The 22634-nt window shown below is 43.0% G+C and overlaps 1 protein-coding gene across 1 annotated transcript in view; it reads right to left on the bottom strand.

The window, feature by feature from the left end:
- LOC117740574 (potassium/sodium hyperpolarization-activated cyclic nucleotide-gated channel 1) overlaps positions 1-19997 on the bottom strand; it is a 59888-nt gene extending 39891 nt beyond the window's left edge. The window contains exons 1-2 of the mRNA XM_034547059.1: positions 19642-19997; positions 12780-13203 (exon numbers count right to left, since the gene is read on the bottom strand). Coding sequence (XP_034402950.1) covers positions 12780-13203; positions 19642-19997 — 780 coding nt within the window. The remainder of the gene's footprint in view (positions 1-12779; positions 13204-19641) is intronic.
- Positions 19998-22634: the final 2637 nt, after the last annotated feature.

Genomic DNA, 22634 nt, shown 5'->3' with positions numbered 1-22634 from the left:
CATGATGCTCCCCTGTAAATAACCAGGGGATCATTATGTGCCTCGTGGAGAGTCAGTCGAGTGTGGAGAGTCTGTAGTACAGAAGCAGAAGAGCTTTCCTCAGCTAACTAACAGGGACCACCAATGTGTCGCTTTTCTTCAGTGTGGGCCTCCCAACAGACACACACACACACACACACACACACACACACACACACACACACAGCAACCACCAACAACAGAAATAACCTGAGATTAGCCTAATCGCCACACTTATCACTTGAGCCCCCTCCCAAGACTATATCTGTCGTCTGTCTGCTTAATGTACTGCGCACACCATGCAGAAGGAAACTTGTGTTCACAGGGGATATCCCAAGTGGGGTGGACGGATCATTAAAGCCGCTTTCTTTCACTTAGTTTTATATATATATATTTTTTTTTTACACAGCACTCTCTGGAGAAGGTTAATACAAATCCTCAATATCAAAATGAAAAACAAAAATTGTGTTAAAAAGAAGCAGTAGAAGATGATTTCACACCTCTGGCTCAATAACGAGAGTGCACCCGTCATTTGTGTGGCATGAGACGTGGCTCCATTTACCTTTGAGAGAATAAGACTTTAAAAGCTTTTATCCCAATGGAGGAGTTTACTACATTTTAAATGGCATGCATCAGCTTACAGTGACAGTATGATTTTTTATTTTATTTAATCGATATATTAATTTACTTGACTGCCTCAGCAGACGGGGAGGGACATAGCACTCACAGCTCGTCTCTCAGGCTTCCGTTGCGTAATTGAAGCTACTACAGCAGAGTTTAGCACATCGGCAAAAAGACATATTTTCCATTAACAGCATGCGTCAAGTTCGATCTAGTATAATAGTTATGCATGTCTCATCAAACATCTAAACAGCAGATACAAATATATGTTTGGCTGCTAGAAGCTTGTAAATAAAACAATAAAAGGATTTATATTAAGGGAGACGTGATTTGGTTAATCTAAATGTGTTGGTGTTTTTTTTTTATGACATAAGCGAAAAAAACTTTAAGGGATTCTTCAACAAAATTACCCAACATGGAAACATCAAAGTGATTTATATATTTATTTTAAGCGTGACACATATAGGTTCTGACGATCTAGCCTATTGTTAACCTATATTTCCCCTCATTTGAATGCTTTCTCGCCTCCTGACAGGCCATCATCTCTGGTGGTGCATCCAATATTTGATCGATCAAGAGAAGCGCCTGCACGCCTCCTCCAATCCACACATTTATTCAGTCAACCTATAGGTTCTAATAAGATGGTGGACCGGAGCTGCTGTGCAGGCCTGACTGTTAACATCGTTGGTTTAATACCTTGTATTTATAGCTTGTGTAAAAATACTTCCTGTCTCCGATTCAACAAAAACTAAAATAATAGCGTAGCTGTGTCAGTGTATTTAAAGCCACTACTTTTCTCGCTACTTTAACACCGTTGATCTGACAATTAACTCTGTCGCGTAAAACATATGGTCAAGCAATTATCACTCTCTACCGCAGTTAACAAGACCAACGAGCAGCAGAAGGAGCACTGAGTGACTTGGCATTGGAAAATGGGTTAAATCTACAGGGAACGAGGAGGACTCTTTCTTCCAGGCGGTGGAGTCTGGGATTTTCCACCCCGCGGGCCAAGAGTGAGCTTCCCTCAGAGAGCTGAGCAGGAACACGATTCAAGGCACATTATGTTCATCGTCAGAGAGCCGCGTCTCAAAACGGAGACGACAACAAACGCAGACAGCACGAGAGGGGGAAAAAGCTTTGTCTCTCATTTTTGTCTGCGAGACACAATTGGACTGGAGGAGTCCATTAGGCTGATGTGTGTGTCTTCCTTGTGTGTGTGTGTGTGTGTGTGTGTGTGTGAAAAGATAGCAATGGACAGAAGCTGTGGGTTTCACTTGTCTTTTCAATGCGACTTCGAGATTAGATGTACCAGATCGGAACTCGGCTGTGTCTGCAGATGTCCACCCTTGACACTTCAATGCGTCCTGCATGACCGGATCGTGATTGGATATATATTTCGTGGGTTGAAAAAAAAAGAAAGAGTGGCTGTAAAACGGCGGATAAAGTGATTTTTTTTGCGGACAAGACCCCATCTTGGAGGGTACAGACTTGACAGTTAAGGCGTCCGCAGCACCAGTTGCAGTGAATGTACAAATGTAACCACGGCCAGAGAGGAAGAGAGTTATAGCTGGTCTTTGGAAAAGATGAATCATTAGGCCCAACTGCTGCACTAAAAGAAAGAACTGCACCCTCAACAAATGTGTCCGTTATCCAACGTTAGTGCTACATTAATATCTATGGGGGGGGAAAGATAACGCACAATCTAGAGCTCTTCTGTGGTAACAGAAATGGTAATATACGGTCAAAAAGCACATTTTCTAACTCTTTAATATGTTATCTTATACAAATTATCGCATTGACAAAATAACAGATTCTCGCCCAGTGTATTTAGCAGTGATGCTGGGGGCTGTTACACTGTGGGCGCCTAATTCACAGCGGAAGGTCCTCCCAACATGTCAAAGCAGCGACGGGCAGATTGTCACACATAAAGACACGTGACGGAGCTCTTTGGCCCCCCGCCGGCTGCAGCTCCCACACTCGGGATAACAGCATGCCCCGTCATGCTCTGCAGTACTACACACAAGGGAAGGGGGGTGGGGGGTGGGGGGGGGGGGGGGGGGGGGGTCGTCCCAAAACCTGTACGCTACAATACCATTTCCCCTCGAAATGGCAGAAAACACATACTTTGCAAAGCTGAATACAAACTGGGTATATTTGGTCAACCTGGACCCTATTGTTTCCATATTTTTGTGACAAACGGGGACAACAATTGTTTTAATTGGTCCAGGGTTGAGGGAGAACGGGCTGCAATGTAATCCCTCTGGGCAACTCCTCGCCGTCAATGTACTTCTGCTTAAAGAACTTGTTTTTCGCCATTGATGGACTGTGATAGTTTTTTTTCAAATGTCTGACATTATGGACGGGACCCTTTTGAGAAATAAAATGTTTTATTAAATCCAATCTTACCCTTTCCATGTGTTATTGTGTTATGTGATTTGTTGCCGGGAGACGGGGGAAACATGAGTGAGAGTCGCAGGGAGGTGATTCAGAGCGCGTAGATAATAAATGTTGTGTTGTTGTTGTTAAAAGATTTTCAGTGTGGCGGCTGAATAATTTACTGATTTTCGACAATGTGGATGTGGCGGCGCAAGATTTCAAGACTTCTCTTGCGAGACACACAAGCGCGAGACTCCCAATCTCACTCTTGTCACACCAATGTAACAATCCGGATCGAGCAACAGGTAGGAAAAACGTTTTATTTCTCTGGGGAGCCTTTTACATAATGTTATCAGACACCTATAATAACAATTTTGAGCATGTCAGAGGCAAAAAACAAACACATATAGAGGACAAACATTGACTGTGAGGACTCGGCCCGAGTGAATACATTACAGCAGTATTAAGGCCGACGTCTGAAGCCTTTTTTCCTGCTCAATTGTTGTACCCATTAGTAACTTAGACACAAAAAACATGTGGAAATGTTCACGTTAAAAACTTGTTTATATAAAAATGCTAATTTGTTAGCTTTTTCGTTTTTGTTGTTTTGATTATTGCTCATCCAAATTGGATAAAAGCATTCAAACGCAAACACCACTATGGAGCTGGAAGGCTGATGAAAAATTCAAGAGTGAAGAAGAGGAAACAGTGAATTCACTGTTCCAGAGCCAATTGCTTAGTGGCACAGGACAGCAGATTTGCTTCTACTATGTTTGTGTCCAATTATGGATGCTAGTGCAGTGCCGTTCAACACACTGCACTAGTGTTTCTGTGACCCAACATCTAACGCTCAATCATTTTAAGGTGTAGTTTAATTTCGTGGGGCTGCACGGTGGTGTAGTGGCTAGCACTGTCGCCTCACAGCAAGAGGGCCGCGGGTTCGATTCCCGGTCGGAGCGGTCCTTCTGTGTGGAGTTTGCATGTTCTCCCCGTGGCAGCGTGGGTTCTCTCCGGGCTCTCCGGCTTCCTCCCACAGTCCAAAGACATGCTGCAGGTTAATTGATCTCTAAATTGCCCATAGGTGTGAATGTGAGAGTGAATGGTTGTATGTCCCTACATGTGCCCTCGATGGACTGGCGGCCTGTCCAGGGTGTCCCCTGCCTTCGCCCTATGTCAGCTGGGATAGGCTCCTGCGCCCCGCGACCCTAATGAGGATAAGCTGTATTGAAAATGGATGGATGGAGTTTAATTTCGTTGGATTATGTTTTTTTTTGTCAGGTGTTCCCGGTGAAGAAGAAGAATTACATTTACAATTTACAGTGGTTGAATTTCTCTATCAGGCTCAGAAAAGAAATTACATATTAATTAAAAAATCCTCAATTCACCAGCAAAATAAATATTTGGCATCCAGTCCCAATAAAATCAGAATAATCTGTATTTTTATGTGAATTAATCTGTAAAATCTTCTTTTGTGATGGAGGGGCATAATCTGAAATATTGAAACCCCAAAAAATGCCAAAACCCAGCAAAAAGTCACTTCAAACGTCGGAGAATCACAAAGGCAGAGACAGGTGACCCAGACAGAGAGCCACTGCTCCAGCAGACGCTCACATCACAGCTGCATGGAGGACGTAGGTGGAGCTGATGTGATTGATGTCTCCCTAGACTCGTGTGTAAAGGTATCCTGATGCACTAGAAATGTCTCATCAAAATATTACGGGGAATTGGATATCAAGTTTACAGCAGCGGCAACATTTGCACCTTCTCAGTCAAAGCGGAGCAAATCGACTTAAACCTGCGTATTCATCATCTTCATGCAATCTGTAGAGCTCCTTCCTTCCTTCCTTCCTTCCTTCCTTCCTTCCTTCCTTTACGAATATGCACACAACATGAAATGTAAACTCCATCCATGACGCACAGGCGACCGCCTCTGCTTGATAAATGACGTGTACGTCTGCAGGCACAGTAAAGTTGTCCTCAAGAGAAAACCAGACCTTTGTGTGCTTTGCAAAAAACACGTTGAAAGTCCCAGGTTTGCCCTGTCGGAGACATTAATTATATATCCAACCAGCTGTGCAGCCTCGGTGAGCAGCAACACAGAATCTGGGCTAACCAACACCTGCTTCGAAGTTGCGACATGTTCTGGGGGTTTGTCCAACTTTCCCAACAGAGTTACTGTAAGGAAGTGCAGGATTTCTTCTTTTTTTTTTTAAACTGCACTAAAAAGATAGTCTGTGCATGTGTGCATTAAGTGTAAGAGTTTAAATACACATTTTGGCTCATTATTCCCGTTTTTTGTGTGCGTGTGTCTTTGCTGCAATGAAACCACCCACATTGTCTTGGCTGATTGATATTTGCAGTAATTTCAGTAGAGGGGAAACGATCGGTTGTGCTACCAAGCTGCTATATGTCACCTCTAGGCTAGAGGGTATGAAATATTGAGATGTACACACACACACACACACACACACACACACACACACACACACACACACACACACACACACACACACACACATATAGACATGACAGAGTCCCACAACAATCTCCAGCCTCGCACATCACATCACACCCGATTAAAATCAGATTACTTCACATCAAATCACATCACAGTCGTCGGCCAACAGCTCTGCTCCAACACAGAAGAGTCCTGCAGCCGGTCTCATCCTCACGACTGTACGTGTCCTACGACTAAATGCCATTTGAGAGAACATGGTAATGAGGCCAGGCTCCTGTTAGTTATCCTCCTATCAATGTCGGCTACAGGTTCACGTAAACTTTGGGTCGGGTAGCGCCGCATCCCCTGCGATGATGTCGCCTGCGATGAGTCGCCTGAGGGTGCAGCTGAAACAGAACCAAGGCCGACTGCACGCAATCGGACAGAAAAACACGGCCGGGTCATATTTTCAAAAAAACCTTTGTGCTCATTTTCGATAACAAGCTGTAATTACAGAGGAATAAGAGGCTGAACACAGTAGAAAATCAATCAAGGTAACGTAGTACAGGAATCACCGTTGCTGCTGTACACACACACACACACACACACACACACAGATCAAATGTAACACACACACTGCCCTCCTCCGTTTGTTTCTTCTCTTTCTGTCGCTCTCCATCCGTCTTTCCTGCACTCCCTTTCAACCTGACTCATGGTTCAGCACATCAAGATCCAGCACACCTTCTGTCTGTGTCTGTGTGTGTGTGTGTGTGTGTGTGTGTGTGTGTGTGTGTGTGTGTGTGTGTGTGTGTGTATGCACCTGTGTCCCTGCATGGGAGTAGGGCGGGGGCCTGAAGGCACCCAGGACTTGGCGTATCCTATTCAGAGACAGGTGAATCAAATCCACAGGAGTCTATAAACCAAAGCCTCCTAATCTTCTTTCACATCACACACTATCGGTTTCTGAGGTGAAATTACAGTTCACGGTGGCTTAGTCATGATCTCCTTAGATGCCTGTGCTTATTTTTGTTTTCTATTTAAAATAACTGCTAAATCTTTGACTTTTGAACTGCCGGTTGCAACTTTAAAAGGCATCGCATGGCTATTTGCCAAAGAACCAATCGATACACAAAGTGAATGTTTACCGGTTTGCAACAGGTAAAGAGAAACTATCTTTGTCTCGGCTTTAATTGAGCACGGTGGTTAAATAACAAAAAAAGGAAAAACACAAGACGCTGTGAAAAGGTGGAGAAAAACATCCACACCTCCGCTGTCAGTCTGTTGACACGCCGTGTGTGAAGATGGACGAGCTGTCGGACCGTCACACAATAGTGTGGGTTATTTCAGAGGAGACCAGATTTAGCCGGCGTAATGTAGTTTAAGTCTCCTCTGCTGTTACACCGGGAAATAGATACCCAGCTCCTTTGACACATTTCCCCTCCTTTCAGATCAATTTACCACCTGAGCTGAGAATCAACCGCGCGCCTTTGCTTTGGACAAGTTATCCCTTCATTCGCCATAATTAAATGGATTACTTGCAGATAATACCCATCTCTTAATTAATAATTCAAAATCAAACTGCTTAAAAGATACATGAACTAGTTTTCTTTTCCAGGCATTAGTGGGGAATTAGCAGAACGACCTGATGGTGAGGAGTGATTCAGTGCTTTTGCACGACAGCCCCTTTATTATTATGGTGTGGACAAAGTGGAGCTGCACATATGGGGCTAGCTCTTTGCTACAGGCGGTTGCAATGTGCCTCACGCACAATCAGTTGATTTTCTCATATAAAAAAAACCCAAAAAAAAGACAAACAAATTAAATGAATGCCAGAGATTATGAAATAAACAAACGACGCCGATTCAGGGGAAGCCTCTCCCCCACGTCAAGATCCGTGCGCCTCGCTTCCGATTGAAAAATGATGCTTCGGGGCATATTCATGTCACACAAACCCTTTCTGGTCTCTGGTGATGACATGATGGCGTGAGATGATGACACAGTGTCATCGCCACGAACATGCTTTTCGGAAGCAGGAAAAAAAAAAGGGACACGCAAAATAGAAAACGTGCACCATTCAGGAACTGTACATTTTGTGGGGTAGGAATAATCGTAAATACGTCTGGAGGGGAATCCGGTGACGTTGCCTTACTTCCTGTTACTCTGGTACGTTTACGCTGACTGCAGGGGGTGGCAGTCATTGTGTAACTCACCATGTGTGACAGTGTGCTACACCAGTATCAAAATACAGTTGACTCTGCAACCTGACCAGACAACATGTATCATGATACACCGCCATACCTGTTCATATAAAGAAGAAAGCGACGCAGAACATGGAGGTGAAATGTGTTAACATGCATCTCCCGTATGCTATTCACTGTATTATGAGTCAGTATGTCATAGTTATGGTAAAAGTAAGGTTACAGTGTGTAATACAGTGGGGTTGGTATAACACACACAAACAAACAACAACACAGCTGCCACAAAGCAGAACAGTTCCACCGTTAAATGTCAATTGCACAAATATCCTTCATAAGAGAATACATCGAGATTTAACAACTATTATAATCGATTAAAGAACATATTGTAATATATTACAAAATATACATTATTTATGCAAAGAGCCTAGTAGGGATTATACAAGCTTAGACTGATGTTAGCTAAATTATCTTGTAAAATGTTATACCGGCGTGACAATCTTTGGCATCACTCCAATGCAGCATCTCAGAGAGAGCGAGACGATAATTAGGTCCCAACAGAAGTCTTATGAAGCAATTAGTGATGAGGCATCTGCAGACAAAGACTTGATCGAATACAACAAATGGTAAAGTAAAGTAGTATTTTTGTCAGTTGAAAATCGCTACTTAAACTGAGAATGTTCAGACTTAATTGGAATATATTGCCCCTTTTACAGACCATAGTACAGTAACAGTTTTCTTTGTCCAAAGTATTACCACAAACATCTCAAAAGCTTTAGCCTGGACACAAGATGTTCCTCTTTTTAAGCATCTACAGGTTTGTTGATGATGCTTAATACTTATTTATGGTCAGTATACCTTTTACTGAGTATGGGCATAGTACTAGATAACACTACATTAACAAATGTGTTAATATGTGTTTACGAATGTGTTAATATTTACAATGAGACAAAAGGCAAGTAATACAATTACTGTTGAGTTTTAAACCATCGTAGAGTAAACAAACATATTCCGCCTGGGGCCTCAGGAAAGGGTACAATCCCCCGTGGGGGGCTGGTATGCTGCCACAGGCCCAACCTGAGCCCTATTCCTGGAGCTGGAATCTGGAGGGAGGCCTGGTGGCTGTGATGAGCCAGATGTGGCAATGGGAGCTGAGGGGATTCGCTATTCCCATAGTCGGCTTTGGCACGTTTTTATTAAACACAATGAAACCAAATCAACACTGGACGGGGTGGTACTTAAATATATCCAATATTAGCACATATCCAAACGTAACAGCTGAGGTCGGACAACAACTCTAAGGTCATTGAGATGATTACCTCTGTTTCTGAGAGAACATGAAAGAATTAAAAAGAAGACATTAGGGAAGCAGGGTTAGAGATGAACAGGAGCAAGGGGGCAGAAATGTCCTTGAAAGATCTACAATTCCTGTGAAATTACAGATGAGAGGGCAGAAAATGCCACTGATAACTGATTAGCTCATTGAATTATTAAATACACAGCAATTAAATATAATTATGCCGTCTGCCACTATAGGTGATTTGCAGGAACCTAAAACGAGGGGGTACATGCAGAGTCAGCGTGCGCGGAGCAACGTGAGCGTGTTATTTGAAGTTGCGTTGAGTCCAGTCGTCACTCCTCTTTTATCTCCGTTTTGGGCTACACCAACTCCAGAAGGCAATATCTCTGTATAGCTTTAGTTGTGGCTGTAAAAACAAAACGATGAGCTGAAAGATGCTAAAACGTTAAGTCAAGTTGTAATTACATTTGACCAATTAGATTGTGCACATCTTAAGAAAATGACTATTTTACACAAAAACACTGTTGTAAAAGAAATGTTTGAATTAGTAGTTCAAATGACCAAAATGCTCAAAATCAAAGAGGCAAAATAGACATGCCCCTGAGAAAGCATTTCCCTCGGCAGATGATGTCACCCGTAATCTTATTTCTCTTTATGGGGCATATTTAAAGTGCCTAAAACACTTTCCGTGTAGCGTGACGGTCTTTGCGTGTCATTGAGTCAAGCTCCACTTATTATACAGTGAAAACATGCCGACGCCACTAAGAATCACTTAAAATGTGTCGTTCAAGTGATCACAAGAACGAGGGGAAAAATCAGCCGATGTGTCGAGCGTGGACCCGCCTCCGTTTGGTGTTTGAGTTACGAACCGTATTTACTGCTCTGCGTGACCTTCTCGCTGTGTGCTGCAATTTCCCCGAGCACCGTGCATTGCAATAACAAAATGAATAAACGACGGTGCTATTTATAATTGTATGCATGTTTCTCTCTGCGTGTTTGTTCAATCTAGTAGCAACAAGTAGGCTGAGGTCAGAGCTTGTATAACAAAAGAATATCAAATTTCCATCTGTTATACGACTAATGCTTATTCAAACTACTGCGTCACATATAGACCCTTTTTTTGCCATCATTATTCTTCTGACTAATCGGCGCGGCCAGATGGAGTCCTCCACTACTCCTCTCTAATGAGTGACAATCGGAGTGAGTTGCTTAAATAAGACGCGTTCCTTTGTGGGTACTAATACTGTTGCCACTTGGACCATAATACCCAGCAAGCCACTTCCCAGCACTGCGGTCCGTAAGAGGTTCCTGTTTTGACACCAGCACTTTTAACAAGGGGAAGTATTTACAGAGTAAAGTGAGACATGAAACAGCACATTAAGAGAAACTCTTTGGAATATTTTATAACAAGTACATCTCCGGTATCTATCGCAGCCAATAATCTGCTCCTGTGAGGAAGAAGAAAAGAAGAAGCTGAAAGGAGCATGAGGCCTGTATAAGGAAGAAGAAGACACCACAGAATGAGACCGAGGGATAGAGTTGGCGAAACAACAAATCTGACTTAGCCCAGTTCTGACGGGCCAGCCTCACTGATGAAATAACGTCCCTCTTTACTTCGCAGATGGAGAGAAGAGATGGTGACAAAGTGAAAAGTGTGTGTGTGGAGGGGGCAGAGAGCACACGACAGATGAAGGAATGACGGACGTACAGGCTGGAAGATGATTTATTGTCGAAACTCACAGTCTGAATAACTAACTGAGTCCATCTGAAGGCTGATATAATGATGGTTCACTGCTTGAAACCCATTAAGACGGCAGGAGACTGCATTCGCCCCTCCATTAAAGCGCTAATCCGGCACCCTAAACCTAAGATGTTACGACAGCTTGGAATATTTCCACCGAGTGGCTTTTTTCTCTCCCCTCAAGTCTGCTGTGGATGTGTCTGATTCACTGTTGTATTATTAATCAGTGTGTCTATTTACTGCGGTTACGCCAAAATAACTGCGTTTCATCTACATACTGTATTTCTAGGCACACGACACAAAAAGGTTGGACGGGGGGGGGAGAGTCAGTGAAAGAGCGAGGAAAGGCGTGCGAGGGTGAGAGTGATGAGGGGAGAACCAGAGAAACGGGGGGGGGGGGGCCAGAGTTTGATAAGCAGAAAGAAGATTCGAGACAAAAGAGGACTGACTGAGTGAGCATGAGAGACAACCAAGTGAGAGTGCGGAGCTGTGAGCTCTGCTGTTGTATCCAGGCTTTATGACACATCCCTATATACTGCACTGCTTGCTCACTGCAGATTTTCATTAACCTTGCGGCACCGTCTATATGCGTTTCTGACCTGGTCCGTACCATCTCGTCCTCCCACTGCATACGGCTCCGCAAAAACTAAACGCCGGTATCATATACGGCACTGCCCCTATCGGTAAAAATTCATAATCAACTTCCCACGTGGTGTGCGCATGCCAAGATAACACCCAGCAACTGCAATCCATATGGTGCTCACTTTCAGAATGTGGTTTTGTGATTGTGCGTGTATTTCAGAGTAAATCCACATTTGTTGCTGGAATAATGCTTTGCTGAAGCATGAATAATGAATAGTGTGTTTCAAGTGCCCCATAGATAAGCAGTGAGGGTAATGCGAGTTTAAAACGTACAGCGACAGAAAAATACAAGCTACCATAAACACTGTAAAAGTCTCCTCCCTCATTGGTACACAATCACAAGGATGATCTTTTCCTGCTCCATAAATGTGCACTGATCCATAGCATGGGGACGGGGGATGGGCTGTACTATTTACATGGCTACAGCCGATAGTGTGCTTGTGAAAGCCTATGTTTGCCAAATGCATCGAGTAAATAATAGATTTCCTCACTGCCATTGTTACTGATATGTCATTGAAGTATACAGTATGTGTGTGTGTCTGTGTGTGTGTGTGTGTGTGTGTGTGTGTGTGTGGGCACTGTGAAGGCGAGCTCAGGTTGAGCCCTGACAACAACACAATTTGCTTGAACCAGTGTAACAAACAGCATGGAAAAACGGCAGCGACAACAACAAGGAAGTCGGACAATAAGGGAGGGGCGGGGCGCTGCGGGGCAAGGACGTTGAGGACGAGGTGAGACTGAGCGGCTGGCTCATTTAAAAAAAAAAAAAAAAAAAAATGATGCCGTTATCGGCAGTCCCTTACTTCACATCTACGCTACGTTTCAAATCAAACGTGACGTCGGCGCTTTTGGGTCACGATGTCTAAAATGTATATCCATCGGCTGGGCCGTCGGCTCAGTCACGATATGGAGCAGCACAATCTTACAGTGTGTAATGGAATGATTACCAGGAGAAGGAGAAGAGCTCAAGCAGTCTGAGTCAGGGAGTGCAATGACTCGATGGAGGGTAATAATGTGTCACTCTCTGTTATGTCCAGTGGGGTCTAACCTTGGGATTGTTCACACAAAACCCACCTGGGTCATGTAGTGAAACCACAGCAACAAAACATAGAGAAGTTAATTGACCCTCTAATACAGTATACCTTACCTTTAGATTGTTGTACTCTAAAATAGCTGCCTCTGTTATATTCTGCACCGAGACATTTATTTTCTTAAAGAATGGAGGCAATTACTTGTCTGATCCCATGTTTCCCATGCACGAGCCTTCTGACCAGTGGTGACTGGCAGCACCTATTAGTGTTGAACGTGCACAATTAAATCTGTGCGTTGACCTTTCAAGGTTGTTGCCGTGCCGCTGGGTACAGAACCCTGCCAGAGAACCGCCGTGCAGCACAGAAAGACAAACAACCACAATGACAGATGCACACAGACAAACATCCAGATACGCACCTCCTCCCACTGATGTATGTATCTGATGAGTCGGGACAGTCTCAACAGACGCAGGAGACTGAGGATCTTGGTGAAACGGACGATTCGCAGGGCACGAGCTGTTTTATATACCTCCGAGTCAAAGCCTTTCTCCACTATTAAAAATATATAATCCACTGGAATGGATGAGAGGAAGTCCACTACGAACCAGCTCTTCAGGTAATTCATCTTGATGACCTTGGGGTCGAGGATGATCTCTGAGCTTTCCTCGTTGACGATCCCCGTTCTGAAGTTCATGACCAGGTCCACCAGGAAGATGGTGTCCGAGGCCACATTGAAGACCAGCCAGGTGGTGGTGGTCTGCTCTGAGAAGAAGGTTATTCCCACAGGAATGATGATTAGATTCCCCATCATCATGATGAGCATTATCAAGTCCCAGTAGAACCTGCAAAGCGACACACGTGAATCAGTAATGCAACATGTTATAGACAGTTAATGCAGACAGTGTATTCACGTAGATGTTCGGGTTCATATTTTCACTCTGTCTGACAGCATAAATCTGTCCAATGTGTCCATTAAGGCTTTAAGAACAAGAGCGAGTCAAGAAAGCCTTAAAGTATAATAACTATACTAATCTACGGCTCTTTTTGTTTTCTAAGCTGCACATTCACAATAACAAGTCCATCATGCTGATGTTTAGCAGGTAGATTGATCATAAACCAAAATATTGGACCAAATATAAGTTAATGCAATTCAATTCCTCCTGAGGGGAATATGAATGCATGTGTTATATTTCATAAAAATCCATTTCAAATGTATTCAGACACTTGTATTCACAAACCCAAATGTCAACCTCATGTTGACACCTGCCTGGGGACTACTGAAGTCAACAGGATTCACCCTCTGGAAATAATGCATATCTGTAAAAACATTTCACAGCAATCTATCCATAAATTGAATAAATAAATAAATTGCTAAGACATTTTTAAGCAACCAGATGTTCAAATTAACTTTCATGAACTGAAAACACATGGATGGAACTGAAAACACACTGAAAGGTAAAAGCTCTGAGACGATAACACAGACAGTACCCAGAACGTACCCTGCTTTATCGTCTATATTACTCTAAATAAAAATAAAGAATGAACATGATGCTGTATTGAAAAAGACTTGAAAATAGCAATCGGGTCCACAAACTGAGGGGATAAACAACTAGGGTTATTTTCTCATAGATTTCTATGCAATCTGACTTCTTTTTGTAACCAGAGGAGTCGCCCCCTGATGGCCATTAGAAAGAATGCTTACGCATTGACTTCCCTTTTTAGAACCGGAGGTTGGCGCCTGGTCTGGACCAAGTGATGGACCAACCGACCAACCACCACTCCTAGAGCCATGCAGCTAGAGTGGCTGAACAATATTATGGTGATTACTATACTCTGACTTATTACCTGCTATGGAAGTTCCACATTAAGCATTTATCATGTAACATGTTGCCACTATGTCTGAAAAACTAACAATAAATACTTCCCACTGAAAAGACAGAGCTGTAGACGAGCGGAGGGTCTTACATGATTCGTTACCCAAATCGTTCATGTAATATCTTCTCTTATATTTTGTCAGGGCATGGAGTTAACGATGAGGGCATCAAGGAATGTGCTGCCGACACTTGCTGTATGTAATCAGGGCCCCGTTAGAAGAAGACCCTCTCATCCCCCCCCCGGCTGTGTTAATGTCCCTGCCCTCTGTCTTGTGACGAACAGAGCCAGAAGTGATTCATCAGCACCCTGCTCTTTTCACCGGAGTGTCCTGGGCCTCGATAAAGGCCGAGCAGCCGTGAATGAAAATAGATGCTTTCAGGAATCCTATCTCTCGTGCTAAAAACTCTCCACTGACGCCATCCCCCTGCCTGCCTCTGCTCTGCCTTGCTGCCTATCCATTGCTGCTGTTGAAGATGGAAATGGACTGGCTGGCTGGTTGGCAGGCTGCCTGTCTGGCTGGCTGGGAACCCAGTAATGGATCTGTTTGAATGAATTAAGACTGGGCCTTGGCCTTAAAATATCCAAAGATCATGTGTCTGATAATTGTCTTTACTTCAACTAAACAGCGGTCATCTAGGTGTTCACTAAAGCTATTTTTACACCAGCAGGCGTTTAACTGGGGCCTGTGGAGTGGACTCTTCATATATGGAGAGCCTTGATTTAACACCTTGAGAGGGACATCAAAGTACGAAACATGATGCACTTTGGATTCATGATGCGATTAATTTATTGTTGTTTTATTGGTAGAAACATACTTATGCAACAATGACAATGGGCATGATATGTGTGTTACCCTTAGCTAACACCACACACACTAATTCATACTATTTACCACACACACACACACACACACTATTGTTAACCTTTCAGTCTATTACTACCCCTTCAGTAGTGTGTGCCATGGTCATGTGCATACAGTGCAGTATATGTATCTGTGGCATGACCTTTTATTCATACTAAACATAATAAGAGGCTGCAGTGACAACATCCGCTATGATTTATCTTCTCAAAGGCTTCATAGTAAACAATAAACACTGAGGGGAATAACATCAAAACCAAAGATGAAATCGTAATTATAAAGATATTTTAGAGGTCATTGTAGAAAACATAAATTACTTAAGATATTTTAATTAGTCTGTGATTAAAAAAGCAAACAAAGAGAAAAATAAGAGTCAAAATTCACGAGTGAAAATGAACTACTTTGATCAAAACTGTTTTTTCTTTTCATATTAACATTTTTTTTTAAATAGCAACAAATTAAATGTTAACATAATGCAATCAGTATTCAAAAAGGACACATCTGAAATACCCCCATAGCACTCAACAATTCAATATTAGCATCTGTTAAATTGCTATTTTTTAAATAATGGAAATGTGTGATTTCTTTCCACACATATTATAATCAAAAACCCACTGAGTGCCCACATCTTCCGGTTTCTCTTGTGACTTGTGTAGGTGGCATTTATACTGCACATGACCTCCAAGACACCCACTTATCTAATGAATAAAATATTGGGTTTCATTTCTTAAATAAGAAACTATTAAACACGAAACGGCAGAACATCATGCAAGAAGAGAGAAGTTGTTTACAAAGTCTCCTGAAAAACTGAACATTTCAGACGTTTGAATACGAAGTGAGTTGCCTCCCTTTCATTTTAAAGAGCCCGTCACAAAGTGTGCCAAGGCAGTCAGCTCCAAACAGCAGCTCGGAGACTGCATCCAGCTCTTGCTACATCACTGTATTAAGCTCTTGCTTCAATGCTCCAACTCTGAATGCACGCAGCCCCTGTTAAACCAGTAGCTGAGAGCATGTGCATCCATCTGTAAATGCAACTCCTACTCCAGCAGAGCACTAAATTCACCAGTCAAACTCCTGCTTCAGGTTTGGTAGCTCCTCTGGTGCACCTGCTTCACATCCACATCCACCCGGAGCTCTCGCAGCCATAAAGCATTAACGTCCAGATGAACCCTGCACCGCTGCCTAATGGACCTCCCTAAAACAAGAGCTTGGAGCTGTAGAACCCAAATAAAAAGAGGGGAAATAACTCAATAGATGTATGCAATGTTAAAAAGGGGATTTGGACGTCAGATCAAATAGATGGAGGTCAAAGTCATATATGACTGGCAATGAGGTTATTAAAATGTAGCATATGAGTACAGATCGTTGACCAAACATCATTCTCTATAGATCCGTCTCGTGGAGGCCGATATGTTTGTTTCCATCGGCTACACTGGATGCTCAAATGGAGGAAAAACATGTCATTTTAAATGACCTGGAGAGGAAATCTTCATGATACATTCTAGGTAGCATAACTAGTTTAACTGTACAGATAAATGATGTTCAGCACCAACAGCAATGTGCCTTTTAACTCTGATCATCAGTTACTTTGGCTAAAACACTGGCCAAACAGGCACCATCTTTAGAACAGACTCTGAAAGAAAACTGAGAGCCTTTTAAACTATACGACAAAGATCTCTCCTTAGCATAACCCGATTTGCATGAGGCCTCTCTGAAAATCTATCAATAATGAATATTACTAACCTGCCATTAATCTTTAAGCAGCCACTGTGTACAAAGAATATCTTGGATATTGAGTTTCAAACACTCCCTCAAAGAAGCGGTGTACAGCCTGTGTGAATGGTGGAGTCATTCATGGTCTCTACTTACGTAAGAGTTTCATTAAAAGACCATGCAGGGTTTGCTTTTTGGTCGTACAAAAAAATATAATTGAATTAAAAACAAAAAAAACCTTGAACTATAATTTAAACTAAAGATCATCTCCAGCCTCAGTGTGTGGCTATCAGGGTGACATAATCTGACAAATAAACAAATGGAAAAGTACTGTAAACCTCTGTGGTAGTTCCTGCTACAGGGACATTATTTTGCCATGATGACACACACACACACACGCACACACACACACACACACACGCACACACTCTTAATGTGAAAACAAAACAAGCTGTCGCAGCTTGTCTTAATTAAGAGGTTAAGTTGAGCCCCGCAGTGGAGAACTAGATTACCATTTAAACTACAGTACAAGGGGGACCTGCCAAACAAAGTGTAGCCTTGCAACCCCATAATTTATGCACCAGCATGATAGGTAGCTTGAAGCGCTGGGATATATAACTTCACAGAACAAGCTAAGAGGCAATCTCACATGGCATAAAGAGATTGTGTCGTTAAACTCGCTATAGAGGGCGAGAACTTCCAATGGAAAGACGCCCTTTGGAAAATGTCATGAGGACGGGAACCTTAGGGACCCTTCAGCAGCCTGAGTTAGTGAAAGAAAAAGGGCCAATCTCCTTGAGCAGAGGTTAACTAGCAAACATCCATTGATGGCTGAATATGTCTCGTATTAGGAACATGCTCTGTATGCCTTCTACAGTGACAAAATTAATGATTTCCCATTATGGAGCTTTTTCCCTATACATTTTCCATCTCTTTCAGAAAGATAAAGTAGATCATAAATACAGGACAAAACAACTAAGCAATTACCAACTGTGAAAAGGGGGTATGAATATCACTGTGTTGTTCAAGTCTAACCCTTTGGCCATCTTGTGGAGGAAATGGGGTGTGGGGGGGGGGGGGGGTCGATCTCCTTACATAATTGGTTTCAGAGATTGCTAAGCTCATTGACTGTTGTGTTGTGCTACTAAGTCTTGCCCACCATCATTGTACATCTGTGTGAGCATGGTCATGTGCATATGGCCGTGTCTTTGTATGGGTGAGGTCAGGATATCCTAGTTGGCATTATTCTTTATGTGTGATCTTATGCTGCGTGCAGCTATCGTCATGCATTTCAATCTCATTGTATTGTATACCAATAGAATAAAAAGGAAAAAGCTGCACAGTTATAATAAGAGTACAATAATAATTGCAGCTTTCAGTTCCTTTGGGTTAGAATTCAGCTTGCAGACTCCGAAGGAGCAGCAGCATAAAAGCTGCAGAGCGGAGCATCGTGCTGCATACTCAGGCCTGCTCCGGGTTCAGGACCACGGACAGCTCCGCGTTACAGCGGAGGGATCCGCGTGTCCTGCCCCCGCACGTCACACAGCTCCAGTGGAATAACGGGGAATGATTGTCACCCGTCAAGCTGTGCCAAGGGACACCGGTGCGGAGACTGGGGCCAGGTGACATGCTTAATTGGTTACGGTGGTGAACTGTAAACACGCAGCTCGTTGAGAACCAGTCCTAACTCTACCCGATCTCATTTGTTTACCATCATGAACGCACCCGTGTCACGGACGCGTCACACAAATTAGAAGCAGTTTGGTGTCTCAACTAATTTGCACTCTACTTGTCACAAAGGTGTGATCAGGTGGGGATGCATCTATCACCGGGCAGTTTTTTGTGGGTTTTTTTTTTCTTAAATGGAGTTTTTCCACTTGCAGCCTCACTGTTTAGGACAATAGGATATCTTGTTTGTTCAGGTGAAACAAGGACGTGCCAAATATTAATAATCATCAGTCACTGTGGCATTTATAGGGAATAACGAGGAAGGAAGTGTGCTATGATCAGCTTCTTCGAAACAAACAAATTCCATCACATTTGCCCCCCCCCCCTCGGACACGCCACTCATTCATTAGTGCTGTCAAATGTTTGCAAGACTGATTGATTCAAAATCACGGCCATTTTCTCCTAAAATCGTTCCGCGGCACGATTTTACCGCATCCTGTGCATTTATTTTATTTTCTCTTCTTTTCTCCTTTTTTTTGTTGATGTTGTTGTGCACACAGGCCGCCGCCGTCTTGCACCGCCGCCGCCTACAATGTTTACAAACCCGTGATGGTGCAATGGCATTGTCACGTTGTGTCCAGGTACTGTCGCACCTATACAGCACACCGGGGGGAACACGTCGCAACGACGTGGGGACCTGCCACCGTGCAGTCATCGTGATACAATCAGAAGGACAACAAAAAAAAAAGGTGCGCGTGTCCTGTGTCTGCCTGTCTGCGTTTTGAAATTGACTTTCACCGCCGTCCTTTTTCCCAAGGACATCTCACCGATACACACCTTTTGTAGCCGAAACGCGTCCCTCTGTATTATAATAAAAATGCCGCAATGAAACACACACACACACACAGACACGCACACACACACACACACACACACACACTCACTGGGCACATTTAGTCAGTGAAGCCGGCGGAAGCGCGGTTGCCTAAATACAGACTTAGATTAGCGTATATGTGCTGCGGGGCAGGCGGTGCGCGTGCCGATGACAGAGCGTTATGAGTGGAAGTGTATAGCTTGCGGACCCCTCGGGCGACGGGAGGGGTGGATAAAAAAAGAGAGAGAGAGAGAGGGGTGGGGGTGAGCAGGTGTCTTTTCCAGCCCTTACCTAAAATCGCTATATGGATGAATGATCCAGTATCCGGCCGTTTGAACCCTCTCCTGCTCTTTCTCCACGGCTTTCTGACTGCCGAACATACGCAAGGAGAACTTATTCACTCCGGGCTGCATCATGGCCCCAAATTGTCTCTGCATAAAACCATGTTGCCTTGCTTCCCCGTCCAGATCGTCAAACCCGACCATGGCCTCTTCACGCTCCCCCTTGAAGCCCACCGAGTTGGCGTGCTCCTTCGTGTTCTGGCTCCCCGTGTTGTTTTTCTGTATCGAGTCTTGCCTCTGAAAAACATTATTCCCGTCAGCCTTTTCCTCCTTGTTGCTGGAGAAGGAATTCGATTTGTCTTCCATGGTGTGGTGTGTGTGTTTTTTTTTTTAATTTTTTTTTTTTAGTTGTCCCTTTTTTTTTTGTCCTTCTTCTTCTTGGTGGCAAAGCGTTCCGTCTCCGGCTCTCGGGAGGGCTGCGCTGCACAACTCGAGACGACCCCCCGGCTTGCGAAGCTCTCCGGGTTGTTGTTTTGTTTTCTCCTTTTTTTTTGTTGGTCCTTTTCTTTTAATTATGTCCTTCAAAGTGTTCAGCTCCTCTGCCTTCTTCGGTGGGAGTGCTGCAAACTGAGACAGAGTCCCCGACAACCCTGTGGATCAGGTTTCTTGGGTTACCGCCATCTACCGACGGCCCCGGCTTCTGCCGTCCAAAGCCTTCTGCTTTCTGTCTCACTTCGCACGGCACTGCGGTTTAACTGGCACATGCCCCTGCACCTTATTTACATAATGTGGCTCATGATACCCTCTTCCCTCCCCGGTCACCGTAGGAAATCAGACATGGGCTGGGATAGGGGGGGGGAAAAAAAGCCGGTGTCATGTGAGCAGAGCGTGTGCATATGAAGTTAATGAAGACGTTATTGTATTTTTTGTTGTCAGGGCATGCGCGTGCCTCCATGCTCCATGTGGCTTCCTACTGAGGAGTGATAATGGAAGACAACACGGTGAAACAGATTGTGGTCATAGTTTGAGCCTCTGGTGATATGAGAAAACTAGTTGAACATCTTGTGGAAATCACACCTTGCAAAGGTGTTGAGGATATGATCCAACATTTAGGAGTGTGGATACACTGAATGTATATAGACATTGCACCGTCTATATAGTAGGCAAATATATATGTATATATATATATATGCACTTGTATAGATGCAAACCTAAGTAAGCTTCATTATGCATGCAAGTTGATAATATCTGCATTTCAATTAAAGCGGTTAATCTCTGCACACAGTTATGGATGACAAACTACTCATCTACGTCTCATAAAAGGTCATGCAACTTTGGTAAAGCAACATATCAGCTCATACAAATGAATGACAGGGCTGGTTGTTGTGTAAGCAGTCACCTGTAGGGGCACCAGCCAGAAGGAATTGAGGTGATAAAAGTAGAAGTGCTAAAACCACACTGTCAACATTCACCATTCCAAGTGAGTAAAAAGTAAACACTCATGTATTTAAAAGTAAAGTACTCACTGCATGAGCAAATGACCCAATTGACTGTCAATATCATCATTATATTATTATCATTAATGTATTAAGGTAAACAGCTTTTACTGTTGTAGTTTAATGAGTTAGAGCTCAGTTTGAACTCATTTCCTGATTTATTTTCTCAGTTCATTCTGGTTCTTTGGTTTGTTAAACTTCAAAAGAGAATTCCTCAACACAAATACCTACCCAGAGCCCAATTTGACACTTTCATTATATGCTCCATTATATCCAACCAAACAGTCCAAACTTACATTTTATTAAAAATAAATTACATTTTATGGCATTTTGAATGAAAAGTCAGTTAAATGATTTCCAATGTATTTATTTATCAATCAGATGTCTAATTGATAAATCAACTATCATTTCAGCTCTACTTGTATGTATCGGGTAGTTTTATATTTGACAAAGCATCATATTTTGTAAGCACTTTGGATGATTTGTTAACATAAACAAAGTAAAGTATGTATGCTGTCAAACTGTGCGACAATGTTTCATTAGTAGTCATTCAACTTTATATCCTTGAAAAATGTTGTTTTTTTGTTTTTGTTAACACAAGTAATTTGATGGCATGGGAGAAATGCACGAGTATTTACAATTTAAGTTACTTGTACTCTACTTTCTATTTCATGCAATCTCCACGTTTTTTTTATGCTTTTACATATTTAAAACCTGCTTTTATCAAATCCTTATGACAAACGATAATAGAACCACTCGAGCTGTCAGAGAGCAGCATTCAGATAGGCCGGCATTAACACGCGGATCCCATGTTCAGTCTGTTCATAGCGACGATCACCACAGAGGACATTAGCTCAGATATTTGACATGTTTGGCTGTGGATTATTATGTAATGATACAAATGTTATTGTAATTGAAACAGACTCCTGTGACCTTTTTTTTCCGTGTTTTTTTCCTCCCTCTCAGCAGAGTTTGTGTTGGATTAGTTGGCAGGCCAACAATGTCCCCTACACAATGCTTGTGTAACTTCAGTTACACAGTTAATGGGGCGGGGAGGGGTACTAGCGAAAATATGTTGCATAAGATTTATGGCTTAAAGTAATACTGATATTAAACAAAGTGCATGTCCCAGATGTCCCATTCTCATGTCAGGGAATAAATACAACAACAATACATTTACCGGAAGGGGTCAGACAGATTCATGGAGGGTACACCTTTATTTTAGGTTCGGTCACTGAAGTGCAAGGTGTAATGCTCTAAAGTTAAACACGTGATGAGCCACATATTCCGATGATGAGCCACATATTCCGCTTCCTGCGTGATCAAATGTGTTCCTGAGTCCTTGTGATGGTCTCATTGGCCGTGCTGAAATTGCATTGTGTCTCTAAGATCGCATGCAGTCATCTCTGCTTACAGTCAATACCTCATCTGGACATGAAACATTACATTGCTCTGCCAGCCACTGCTTATGCCACAAATAGCATCAGCCAGGATGGCAGCATTGTGT

This window comes from Cyclopterus lumpus, chromosome 12 (genome assembly GCF_009769545.1).
Source record: "Cyclopterus lumpus isolate fCycLum1 chromosome 12, fCycLum1.pri, whole genome shotgun sequence".
Taxonomy (NCBI): domain Eukaryota; kingdom Metazoa; phylum Chordata; class Actinopteri; order Perciformes; family Cyclopteridae; genus Cyclopterus; species Cyclopterus lumpus.
Note: the sequence above shows the minus strand (reverse complement) of the source record. Positions and strands in the feature narration are given on the sequence as shown.